General features: G+C 36.7%; 1 protein-coding gene across 6 annotated transcripts; it reads right to left on the reverse strand.

The window, feature by feature from the left end:
• Window positions 1–308: 308 nt before the first annotated feature.
• On the reverse strand, window positions 309–11,080 carry LOC103711477 (synaptotagmin-5-like). 6 transcript variants are annotated; one of them, XR_604771.4, is made up of 15 exons: window positions 10,747–11,080; window positions 7,787–7,891; window positions 7,647–7,697; window positions 7,332–7,452; window positions 6,824–6,945; window positions 4,843–4,944; window positions 4,687–4,761; window positions 4,314–4,393; window positions 4,078–4,228; window positions 3,770–4,000; window positions 1,682–1,978; window positions 1,491–1,604; window positions 1,075–1,236; window positions 850–906; window positions 309–760 (listed from the first exon to the last, which is right to left on the reverse strand). XR_604771.4 is itself a non-coding variant. In XM_008797618.4 (14 exons), the coding sequence occupies exons 1-13, from the start codon at window positions 10,849–10,851 to the stop codon at window positions 1,090–1,092; spliced, it is 1,701 nt and encodes a 566-aa protein (XP_008795840.1). In that variant the 5' UTR covers window positions 10,852–11,080; the 3' UTR covers window positions 309–850; window positions 1,075–1,089. The 6 variants fall into 6 exon arrangements, 4 of the variants coding, with proteins under 4 accessions (XP_008795840.1, XP_008795839.1, XP_038985499.1 ...); XR_005513163.1 differs by having other exon boundaries at window positions 850–1,236; window positions 10,747–11,079; XM_008797618.4 differs by having other exon boundaries at window positions 309–850.
• Window positions 11,081–11,773: the final 693 nt, after the last annotated feature.

Genomic DNA, 11,773 nt, shown 5'->3' on the forward strand with positions numbered 1-11,773 from the left:
AAAACTTGGTATGATATCCACACCTTAACCTGACTTTGCCGTTCTCCAAGGCTGCGTGGCGCAAAATTGGCTACAAAGTTGCAACTCTGAAGTGTTGAGACAACCTTCAAGATTATTTCTAGACTAGACCAAAAAACGCAAAATTCAACATATATCGCTGTTCCTATGTGGAAAATTTAAAGTTACAACTATCATTTAATAACATGAAATGCACCTAGCATTAACCTTCCCCCCACCACCCAAAACTAAATAGAACATTTTACACGGTCTACATTTCTTATTAGAGCCAAGAACAGAAAGTCAAATCATCAATGAAGCATCAAGCACTGCAGCTAAATGAAAAATATCACTTCCTCATACGAAGGAGTGTAGGATACAGAAGTGATGCACCGACAGGAACGCAGCTGCTATGCGCATAAGGAGACAATTTATATACACCAATATCTTTATCTCGTTTTGTCTCTCCACCACACTTGTAGACAACCATATACAACCAATATCCTCTACAAGACTAACCAGTGCTGCAAACAATGAACATTATAGGAAGGCATCACTGCATCACATGCTTCCTGGTCCTGCCTGCAAGGTGTGACTCTTCTAGCCAGATGGGAAACGAAGTGACAGGTTTAAGTGTTTGTTATTTCACTAGTTACTCAACCATACAATAGGGTCTTGCAAGGCTGACAAATTGTGAATACTCTTAAGGCATTTCCATTCTTCTCTTTGTTCTCGCATATATCATGATTGACATTCACCACAGCTTCCAAAAATAACCAGAAACCATGAGGACAAGATGATGCGTAACGGAAAATATTAGTTTCTTCACTGGTAGGAGGTTTGAGGCCTTACCCTGGAAATTGTACAAGAGTTCAACTTACTGGCGTGCCTGCTCTTCATTACAGGAAGCTACACAAGAGGACTAATCCTCAGCATGAACGGCACGCGCGCGCGCGCGCACAGACAGACAGAGAAAGAAAGAAAGATAGATAGATAGATAGATAGATAAAGAGATAGATAGATAGATAGATAGATAGAGAGAGAGAGAGAGAGAGAGAGAGAGAGAGAGAGAGTCACTTTAGCTTTCATCCATTATGTGTCCCGGTAAATTGGCTGCGGCGTCCACTTAAGGTGCAAATTCAGCCTTCCAGATTTAGCCCCTTCTAAAGAAAAACTATGAGTAAATTCTCCCTCCATTACCACCCTTGTTAGTGTCATGATGCATCTCCCGATGTAACCCTAAAATGGCAAACGATATCGTTAGAATTATTATTTTTTTGCCAAATTTGAATGCAACTGCAATGATTTGAGAGGTTCAAATCAGAACTCTTGAGACACAACAAACAGCCAAATCACCAAATTAGCCAAGAGGAATTTCCTTCAAGAACCGTATGCACACTGTCAGAATAAACTTAAAAGATACCCAAGCTTATGCAAACTCACATACAGCCCATACTGCAACCAACAAATGAAGAAGCCAAAAAAGAACTCACTTTTCCAAATGTATCATGGTCATAGACTTCCAAGATAAGCACATCATGTAGTCCATCTTCCACGACAAAGTCAAAAGTCTGATTCCAGTTTGGATTCAAGCTTTTATTTACTACCTGCAAAACAGCGCCAAAGTTTTTCATATTTCACAAGAATACAAGGTTCTCAAATTTCATATGGATCAGAAAGCTACCCTTGTTTTGTTCTTTGTTTTTAATTTCTTCATACTCAGCACAACAAATGGGTCTGCCTTCCCCATCACATCCATTGCAGGCAAATCTTCTGCTGATATAACTGTCACAGAGAGAACTCCTCTCATAATAACATCCTTTTTCCTAAGAGTTGTCCTGTCAATCTCAGCAGCCTCGGTTCCATTCACGCCACTTTTGAGGACCTTCTCCAAAGAAGTCATTGAAAAGTTTTGACTGGCGAAAGGATTAGAAAACTCATTCTCCATGCCAAAAGGACAATACAGAAGTTCTAGATGCACCTGAAGCAACAAGGCACAAGATATGTTACTGGAACTATTGCAGTTCCAGAAGTGGAAAATACATACATGCACAAATATATGCATATTATCAATAAGAGCAGAAGTTTTGAGCAGTAGTAAACTACTTCAGCCTCAACTTTCTTCCAGCAAGTTGTTCTAGTCAATGACAGAGAAGTAACAGTTTGATAGGTATTTAACAGGAAGGACTGACAAATAATGTGACTAGATATTGCGACCATCAGTCTGATGTGCACCCTTCATGTTGATTTATAGAGCATCAGGAAAAGAATTATGCAAAAACTTCTAAGCAAAAGCATCTGGATGTAAATAACCTTTACTCGAACCAACAAAGCATCCCACATACATATGACAAGCTCCCAACCTGATGTCAACCCTAAACTGGTGCTTCCTGGTGACACAGCAACTTCAGACAAAAGAGGGGTCCTGCCACAAATCAAAGGCCAGTTGACAAGCAGGACCCTTCCTTACCGTTCATACAATTTAATATTCCCCTACATCTGAAGAAACTGTAGACAGATATGGAGATTTTGACATCATAAGGCATAAATAACGGAGAAAGGGACATAAGGCGTAAACGAAGCAAAATATCCCAATTAAAATGAAGTAAACATATAAAAATTAGTCAGATGAAAGAGAAATATCAAGCAAGCATGCACATGATTGCAACAATTCTACAACAACATTATACTAAATTTAGAAAATAACATAATAAGACAATTCTCATAGCATAAATCATCATTTGAAAATTTAAGGGGAACAACAGCCTTGTTGGAAAAGTAAGAAAGAACCAGGCTACAAAAACTATGTTATTTGAGGAGAATATAGTGAGACCTAAAAGACCAGTTAGATAAAGTAACAGATATGCAGTATACGCTCATTCAACTGCAGAGTGCATATCCCAACAAAACTTCCCAAGACAGGAATATAATAAAAAAGATATCGGTAGATAACTATATATCAAACTACACAATATAGAATTATTTATTAAGCTTTCATAAAACAAATATAACAGGAAAGAAAAGAACAGCACCAAATACTCTACATTTTTCTTTGACATTTTCTCACAAAGCACAGCTTGATAATTCCTTTAAGCTACTTGGTCGGTCATTTCATTGGCCAGCTTAAGAATTTGTGAATGGGGAAAAGAAACAATTACAGATCTGAACATAAGGATGAGCATTTTTCAACTATATCCATAAAAAGCTAAAAGATTTATTAAGTACCATTTTGTTTAGTTATTTGTAAGTGCATGCCAATTCACACTGTAGTGTGTGAGCCTCTCCTAAACATGCTTTATTGAATTCAGTCCAGGAATCTATTAATAGACTACCTGCTAGATTTTTTTTTCTTTTTAAGTTGAAGTTCAGATCATCATCATGTCAAAAAGTCCAACAACAGAATCCATTATTAAATCAAGAAATTGGATCAAACACAAAAGCTCATAATATAACAAAGACACTAATACATGTGAAATTGGAGAGTGAAAATCATTATCTTCGTATTAAAAAGAATGCAACAGATAGCAGGTGACAGATTAAATTACCACCTTCTGTTTTAATTTCTTACTTAGCCATTCTTGACAAGTACCTGGCCTTCTTTATCTGATACTTTGTTGTACTTTAGAAGTCTGAATTTGTGAAAAGCATCTCCATTTTTATTGTTTCTTCTACAGCATGTCCAATATGATATATGATCTTTAAAATACTTGATTTTGTTGCATAAGGAAAAAAGATAGATAGAAAAAAGAAGATTTATGATGTATAATTCTACCTGACCCCTATCTTTCCTGTCTCTCTGGACTTCCAGATCTTTGACAAGTTTCAACCAGATATCCTTCACCTTTCCAGGCTGAAGGTCTCTTAACCTCACTTGAGCACAACCAATAAGCTCGGATGCCTGGATCCCTTCATCATCATATATCTTTACTGTCAAATGCTGAGTAGATGCATCCTCAACTATGAACTCAAAGTGTTCATTCCAGATAGGGTTCAAATCATTGTTCTGTAGAAGTTACAAAGTTAGCTCTAGATAAAAGACACGATCTGAAAAACAGGAAATGAATTGACTTGTGGACTTACAATTATTTTGCTAGTCTTCATTCTGTCACGTAATGGACGTATGTACAACACAGCATAGGGATCAGATTTTCCTATTAAGTCTTTATTTGCTAAGCCCGTTGCCTGCACGAGCTTTACTTCCAATATTCCAACAGGTTTCAGTTCTAGGTCACTAAGCAGCAAAAGAAACGTCATTGACATTGTCATTTGATTGAAAGCATCATTTTCACTAGAAATACACCAATAAATGACTATACCTGTAATCTCCAGGTAAAATGGGAACAACTTTTTTTACTGGCCATGTTAAGGTATCTTCAATAGCATCACGTATTGTTCCCTAGATAAATAATGTTAGTTTTTGTGGCATCAGGAGATATGCATTGGTGTCAAGGTATACTATACCGGTCGGAACCGGACAGTACGGGGCGTACCGTACTATACCAGCTTGGTACCAGTACCCGGTATGGGTGGCATACCAATACTTGGTATGCCACAAAAATTTCATACTGTATCGTACTGACACTATGCTAGTGTGGCACCAGTACGGGGTCCAGTACCGAGACGGCGAACCTTGATTGGTGTGCATGTACATAAAAGAGGTTCAATATGATAGGGTGGTAATTGTTTAACCTCAATTGCATCGGAAATTCCAGGAATAGATGATATTTCACCGCCAATAACTTTGAGAGTAAAATCCAGCTTTTTCTACAGTCAAAGGTATATTGTTATATAATACACAGTACCACAAGAACTAACAAGATCAAAACACTAGACATAGTGTTTCACCTTCTCTCTCAATGAATAAGAGACAGCACCAAAGCAGGGAAACTCCTCAACCAATGGTTTAAAGATTAAACAGAATACCCCAGTAAAACCAACGTTTTTCACCTAGGTTGGAAAATTTGCAGCTTGTAAGGATTTTGTAGATTGAAGCAATGCCAAAAGAAAAAGATCAATAGCTGAGTACTTACCATCAACTTCCATTAAAGTAAATATATGTTTTCTCAAGTTACAGAGGTTTATGTATTCATTTTCTTAAAAAAACAGTAAAGAATTCACTAAAACAGAAAAAAAGAGAAATACTTTTACTGTATTATCAATGCAAATGATTAGTAGACGATCCAAGCTAGAGCTAGCCTGGCTCACTTGAGATCAGCTAGATTAAGCACAAAAAAAGAAATAAAACAAGGTTTTAAATGCTTGCCCATGTGAAGCCAATACCAGCACCGACACTAGGTGCTTACAACATCCATTAAATGCTTTTATACTTGTAATTAAAAAGGCTTTTCTAATTCTTAAGTCATTTCTTAATATTTTTTGTTTTTTGTTTCCGTATATATTTACATGTGCACAACATGAAACATGCCATTCCATGCTAGTCACTGGCTAGAAAGCTCCCTGATCTGCAACACAAATCCTTGAAACATATAAATAATTAAACTATAATATATGTGACTCTAGTTATTATAAAATATTTTTATTTTACAATTATCAAAGACTAATATGATTTGTATATTAAAGAATGTATTTCAATTGTAACATGGAGATATAATGGCGGAAATTTGCTTAAAGTGTGCACATGTGTGTATAAGTCCTACAATGATATATGGCTTTGGGGTATTGCACAATAAGCAGATTACATGAAAACAAGTTGAGTATAGTACAAATGAGAATGTTAAGATGGGTGTGTGGTAAAACTAGAAAGGATAAACTGGAAAAATGAATATATTACAGGAGCTATAGGAGTTAAACAGATTAAGCACAAAGTGATTAAAAACAATTGATATGGTATGGGCATCTACAATGAAGAGCTTCACTTGATTACAAAATGAACCGAGCTTGAGCTAGGTTTAGCCTACTTGAGCTCAGTTCATTTACAACCCTAAGTTTAGTTTCTGAACTATTAAAATGGTGTAGTGTATGAGTATTCAATGATTTTATCAGGAATAGTAAAAACACATGCACAACTAAGAGGATATATGCTCATTATAGTCAAAGTGTAATTAAACTATCCAAAATGTAGTAGCTCATAATTATAAATCCATTAGAATTTACAAATAACACTAAATAGAAGATCTCCATGCCTTATTTAAAAATACCAATGCAATATGTTCTTGATTTTACTCTTGGGAGAAGACAAAACCCTCTAAAGTATAATGCAATATTACCCGAATTATCAATTGCACAAATACTAACAGGATGCCCTTATACTTTTCCAAATGACACTCTGAGAATTCCACAATAAGGCTGCACAAAAGCCTCAATTCCAAACATTGAAACAATGAGCCTCCAAAGAATCCCCAGAAATAGGCCACTTGGATCAAAACCTAGCTCTCTTCCTCATGAGTGGTGTACTAAGTGCATTAGCTTCTCAAGATTAAATTTTTTTAAAGGATCTGAACAGCAGCATCACATTGGCTCCCTATCCAGAAGGACAATAACCCAATGTTGCACGGCAGATACACAAGATTAATCGAGATACATCTAATACGAACATATTTTTTCTCAAATCTACTGGAGGTTAGACAAGCATAGCATTGCGATTCACATTTTCCAAAATACTATTAGTGTACTGGTTTTGCAACTTTTTCAAAAAGAAAGGAAGCCCGGAAGAAATAGACTTAAAAAAATAAAATAAAATAAAATAATCCCAGAAGGTGATTCATCAAAGCTGCAGCATCATCATTAAATATGCAGATCGCCTCTCCAACAATCCCTTCAGAATATCTACCAACTTTCCAATCCAAGTAAGAAATACTTGTATTACCTGTATAGGAAGTGCCACACCAAGTTTTGTTTGAATATCAAGTACAATGTTTGGATTACCATCCCACTGCAACTCCAACTCCATAGTAATCCCAGAATTATCATCTTCAATAATAGAAACTCCTAGAAAAAATCATTATGTTATAAATTTCTCATTAAAAAGTAATAGCAGAAAGCTCTTTAACAGAATAGCCCAACAATTAAAAATCACCACGTCCATATTTCAACATAAAACACTGTAAATCATCAAAATATCTAATGCACAACAATATGTATTTCTTTGGATCTAGTAGAAGTTATATTCATCATTTTTAATAATAAAAATCATGAAGATGAAAGGAAAGAAGAAAATGAAGTAACCTAGTAACAGCAATGGATGAAATTATTGTAATGTGCCTACTATTGAAATAAACATCAGTAAAGTTATCCTTTCAGCAAAGTGAAATTCAGAAGAATCAAATGGGTATGGAGTATATGCAATAATCAGATGTAAGAGCAACTGAACCTACCTGTAAATTGTGGAGCAACAGTACCAAGAGTTAGCTTTGAAAATTTAAGTGAAGCTAAGATGGCTGGTCTATATTGTTCAAGAACCGGCTCAACAGAAGTCCTTATCAGCTCAGATGCTGCCTGTGACAATCAAATTGCAAACACAATCAAGCAATCCTGTGCGGGGAGGAAGTTTCTTTCTTAATCACACATTAGTCAACCCATCCATATACTTTCTATGGAGGTCTGCACACAAATTGATATGTAAAAATTGGTGTGAGTCTTTCAGAGCTTGAAATCATAAAGCAATACACCAAGAGAGAACAAATAAGTACCTCATTAACATAAGGCCAGATTTTCATCAATTCAAGGTTGAGCCAGTTCAACTGCAAGAATGAAGAAACCAGAATCAGTAAGACATTAAAAAAGGTGGCACATAGAGAATGTCATTTAAATCCAAACAGAACTAACTCAACTTCTGGTGCTGTGAGAACACAACCCATGATGGATAAAATTGAGCTGGAAGAATCTTTCTGGAATCTTCAACTGTCATCTTCGAGAAAGCTGCCACTGTAGCAGCCTGCAATAAGAATACACATTCACAAGCAGCAGTGGAAGCCTCAAACAGCATGCATTTTTTATCTATTCAATATCAAATGAGGTAAGAAATATTTTGATCCCAATTATGCACAAAACACAACGAGAACATAAGCATAAATGTGACGACATCTTTAACTTGAGCAAATATTGGTGGATATGTTATTTCAGAAGCAGAGAAAGCCGAAATCCAGATACTACAGACTCACCATACAAAAAAAATTAAAATTAAATGATCTCAACCATCCATAGATATTTAAGTAATCAAGTTGGTTCTTGGATAATATCCAAGAATCTCGCATATCCACAATTTTTTGCATTCCAAGTACAATAAAAGGTATTGCAGTGTTAACATTTAAATACATGATGCAGGCCTCCAGGTATATATTATATATATCTATCTAGACATCGACATATATCTTCATATATTTAGTAACTTAATTAGCATTGACTTTTAGTAACATATATAGCACAGCACATGATGGAGGCCGCCTCCAAGTATTCTCTTTACTAGGTTCATGTTACATTTGTTTGGTCTAATATTTTGATGAGAAGTAGAAAACCTTCTAAACTACCTATTGATCAGGACAAGCTGGGTCTTCTGGTTGGGTTGGGTCATGCCAAACCCACATTCTAACTATTTGTGGCTCAGGCGCAGCTTTTGGACCTAAACGTAACCGACAGGTCCAAATTCTTAGTACAAGAGACTAGGATAAAGGAGCTAGCATGACATATTCCATCATTAAAGTTGCTATGACAAGTGTGCTTTAGGAATCAGAAAAAGTAATAAGCTAATAACCTTGTTAAAAGCTGAAGCATAAGGTTCGGGATAAAATAGAATAATCTACAATGAGTGGCACTTTGTCTTTCCACCATGCTTGTTATAAAGCATTGCCGCTACATCAGTTCCTATGGCTTTAGTAAGAAAATAATCATCATCAGGTGATAACAATTCAGTTTCATCCACTAATTTGGTTCACCCAGCAAATGAATATTTGTGCTATCTGAACTTCTTGAATTGTTGATTCTGAATTACATCACTACTTACCTACGTGTGTTGACCTCTCCTGTCACTTTATTTAGCATAGTTGTTGCATCATTTTGACACATCCTTTTCCAATTCATCTGTCATCTTTGCGTATATTCCTAAATTTCCTATGAATCTGCTATTTATTAATAGACTAGAAAGATCTTGTTTGTCCTTTGATCCCTACACTGTATCCTCCAATGCCTACAAACAAAAAGAACAATTGGTCTATGGTGTGTGGATGAAGAACTAAACAATCATAGCTGAGTATCACAGAATTCTGCATAACATTCTTTAGCGTCTCCTTGTTAGCGGTATTTTTTTTCCCCGGTTCTTCACATCGAAAATTAAAGTCTACCAACTTGCTTGTTATCTAAATCCGCAATTTTATGCAGAAGTTTCCAGGTAGGAAAAAACCATAGAACTCTATTTCCACAGAGAGGATAATCATCACGAGACCCTTTTTCTCTTATTAATACTGATGTTTGACAATCCTTAAGAATAATAGCAATGCTTTGATTTCATTGTTATGTTAATTTTGTCAATGGTTTATTTCAGAGTGACTTGGATAAGGCATGCCTTTGATTTATTTAATAATTTTCATACTGACTTAAAAGCCCAGTTTGATAAATCTATTAAAATTGTATAAATAGACAATGTTGTTATAAACTAGAAATATGTCTTATGAACTGCAAAAGTTTCCAAATTATCTGGTATGGTACATTAACTTTCGTGCTCCATATGCAGTAACCTAAACGAAATTTTTGAACAAAAACTTTTATGGATATGACCTTGACAACGACTCTCAGTATGAAGACAAACACGCATGACTGCCAGTTATCAAGTATATGCCTTTCCAGTATTCCAGGTGATTTGTCCCATTTCCCAACTATTTTTGTTCTCAGTTACTTCCAGACACACTCTCTGGATATGCATGTTTATTTGGGAAACTAATTGAGGAGGATACTGGATGGATGTGCATTCTTAAGATAGTCTCACACTAAGAAAGGGTCTACTGTTAAAGACTACAGTTTTGTAAAACAATTTAGTTTCGCAGATGACACATAAGCTAGCTCTGTAACATTTTCTCTACTCAAAGGGTTTTTCCAGTTCCTCTTTTGGTGTCTTGTGAGAATGCCAGGAATCAAAAATCAATTAGTTGTCCCCTACAGCCATAATTTCTGAAGCATCTGATTTAGAAAAGTCAGAATGCCCACTAAGCAGAGATTGAGGAAGAATCATCCTTCTCAGTCCTCATAGCCAACCACTAAATCCGAAGTCTCTTAATCTCATATTTTATTCCCTTTGTTGGTTTCTAGACTGAAAATAAATTGTAGTTCATTTTATCTTTTTTTTTCTTGTTTTCCTTTTCACACTCTAAAGGGAAAAAAAACATAATCTTTGCAAAATTTTATCAAGGAAGCAGCTTAACAGCTAGTCCACAAACATGCATCTCCACAACAACGACATGAATTGCACCGCATCGAGATGGCTCCGTTATACAATCTGCACTACGAACGCCACTTATATAATGCGAATACCAGCAGACGCACTTTCATCTAGAGTCGTGGCTCTTAGCACGCTCAAGACATCATTTCTGGACACAAATCACGGGTTAAAACTTGCTAATTAACCATCAGCAATCAATACTACGAACGAGATAATGGAACAAGGAAAAAAAATCTCTACCACCAGTCCTCGTTATCCACAAGCAAATTTTATCAAATCGGGCTAATGGCCAATCAAAATAAACAAAGAAGATGGGACAAAAAAAGGGACCCCGGGAAAGGCAAAGCAAGAAAAGAATGTACCAGCTCGGATCGCTGCTTGGATCGGTAATTCTCGAAGCGGACGAAACCCATCACCAGCCCAACCCCAACCACGACTCCCAGGAACAACCCCAACAAGAACGGCATCTCCGACGCCTCCACCCACCTCTCCCTCAGCCACAAGAAAATAGAAACCTAAAGAGAGCGGAGAACCAGAGCTCTCTCTCTCTCTTCTCTCTCCCCCCCCCTTCGAATCGGTTTGGATTTCTTGGAGGGGTCCGGAAGAGATCGAGGAGCTTCTCGACCAATGCGGCCAAGAAAGACGGAGAAGAGGGAAGGCGAAGGAGAAGGTTTGGAGTTTGTTCCTTTATTCGATGGGAAGCGGGTGGGAGCCATTGATGGGGACTGGAAGCGCCCCGTCCCTTCCGCTGCCGACCTGCCACCGCCTCCATCCGTCCGTCCGTACGTACCGCTCTCTCCTGATCACCACATGGATGGATGGATGGGCGTCGTTGTCCCTTTCAGGAAAAATAAAACACTGTCGGCAATGATAGTTTTAAGAATTTTTAACTTAAGATATCATCTGAGGTGGCATGGATTTGGGGATTATTGCGTTTAATTATGAGGCCTGGATTTACTGGATTTGGGCCCCGTTACAATCGAGGCAGACCATTGATTAAGAACTATTTCTTTTCTTGGATTTAAGGGTGGTTGGTCGGTACTCGGTACCGTTTGATGGGGCTGACCGGTTGTAAATTGGGGCCCAATTAATAATAGATTAGGCCGTCACTGAATGGGCCACAAGTACGTTATCGTTAGGAATGACAGGATATGAACTTTTAGATTATTTAATGGGAAAAGAGTATTCATATAGTGTGTTCGAATCTACGTTTACTATTAAATATTTGCTAGTGGAATTAATGACTTCTTAATGAAGATTAGAGCCACTAAGATACAATGCTTTTGAAGTTATATAAATAAGGCATAAGAAATGTACAAATACAAAAGATATTTTGGTATAAATCTTGATGAGCATCAATGGTCAAATATTTTGGTATAAGATTTTACA

This window comes from Phoenix dactylifera, chromosome 1, assembly GCF_009389715.1.
Source record: "Phoenix dactylifera cultivar Barhee BC4 chromosome 1, palm_55x_up_171113_PBpolish2nd_filt_p, whole genome shotgun sequence".
Lineage (NCBI taxonomy): Eukaryota > Viridiplantae > Streptophyta > Magnoliopsida > Arecales > Arecaceae > Phoenix > Phoenix dactylifera.

Excerpts from the sequence above, each read along its gene's own strand:
- LOC103711477 (XM_008797618.4), bottom strand. The coding sequence starts at position 10,851 with ATGCCGTTCTTGTTGGGGTTGTTCCTGGGAGTCGTGGTTGGGGTTGGG. Across the intron at positions 7,453-7,646 it reads TCTGGCCTTATGTTAATGAG|GCAGCATCTGAGCTGATAAG; the intron begins GTACTTATTTGT and ends TGATTGTCACAG. Across the intron at positions 1,605-1,681 it reads AAACAAAGAACAAAACAAGG|GTAGTAAATAAAAGCTTGAA; the intron begins GTAGCTTTCTGA and ends GCTGTTTTGCAG.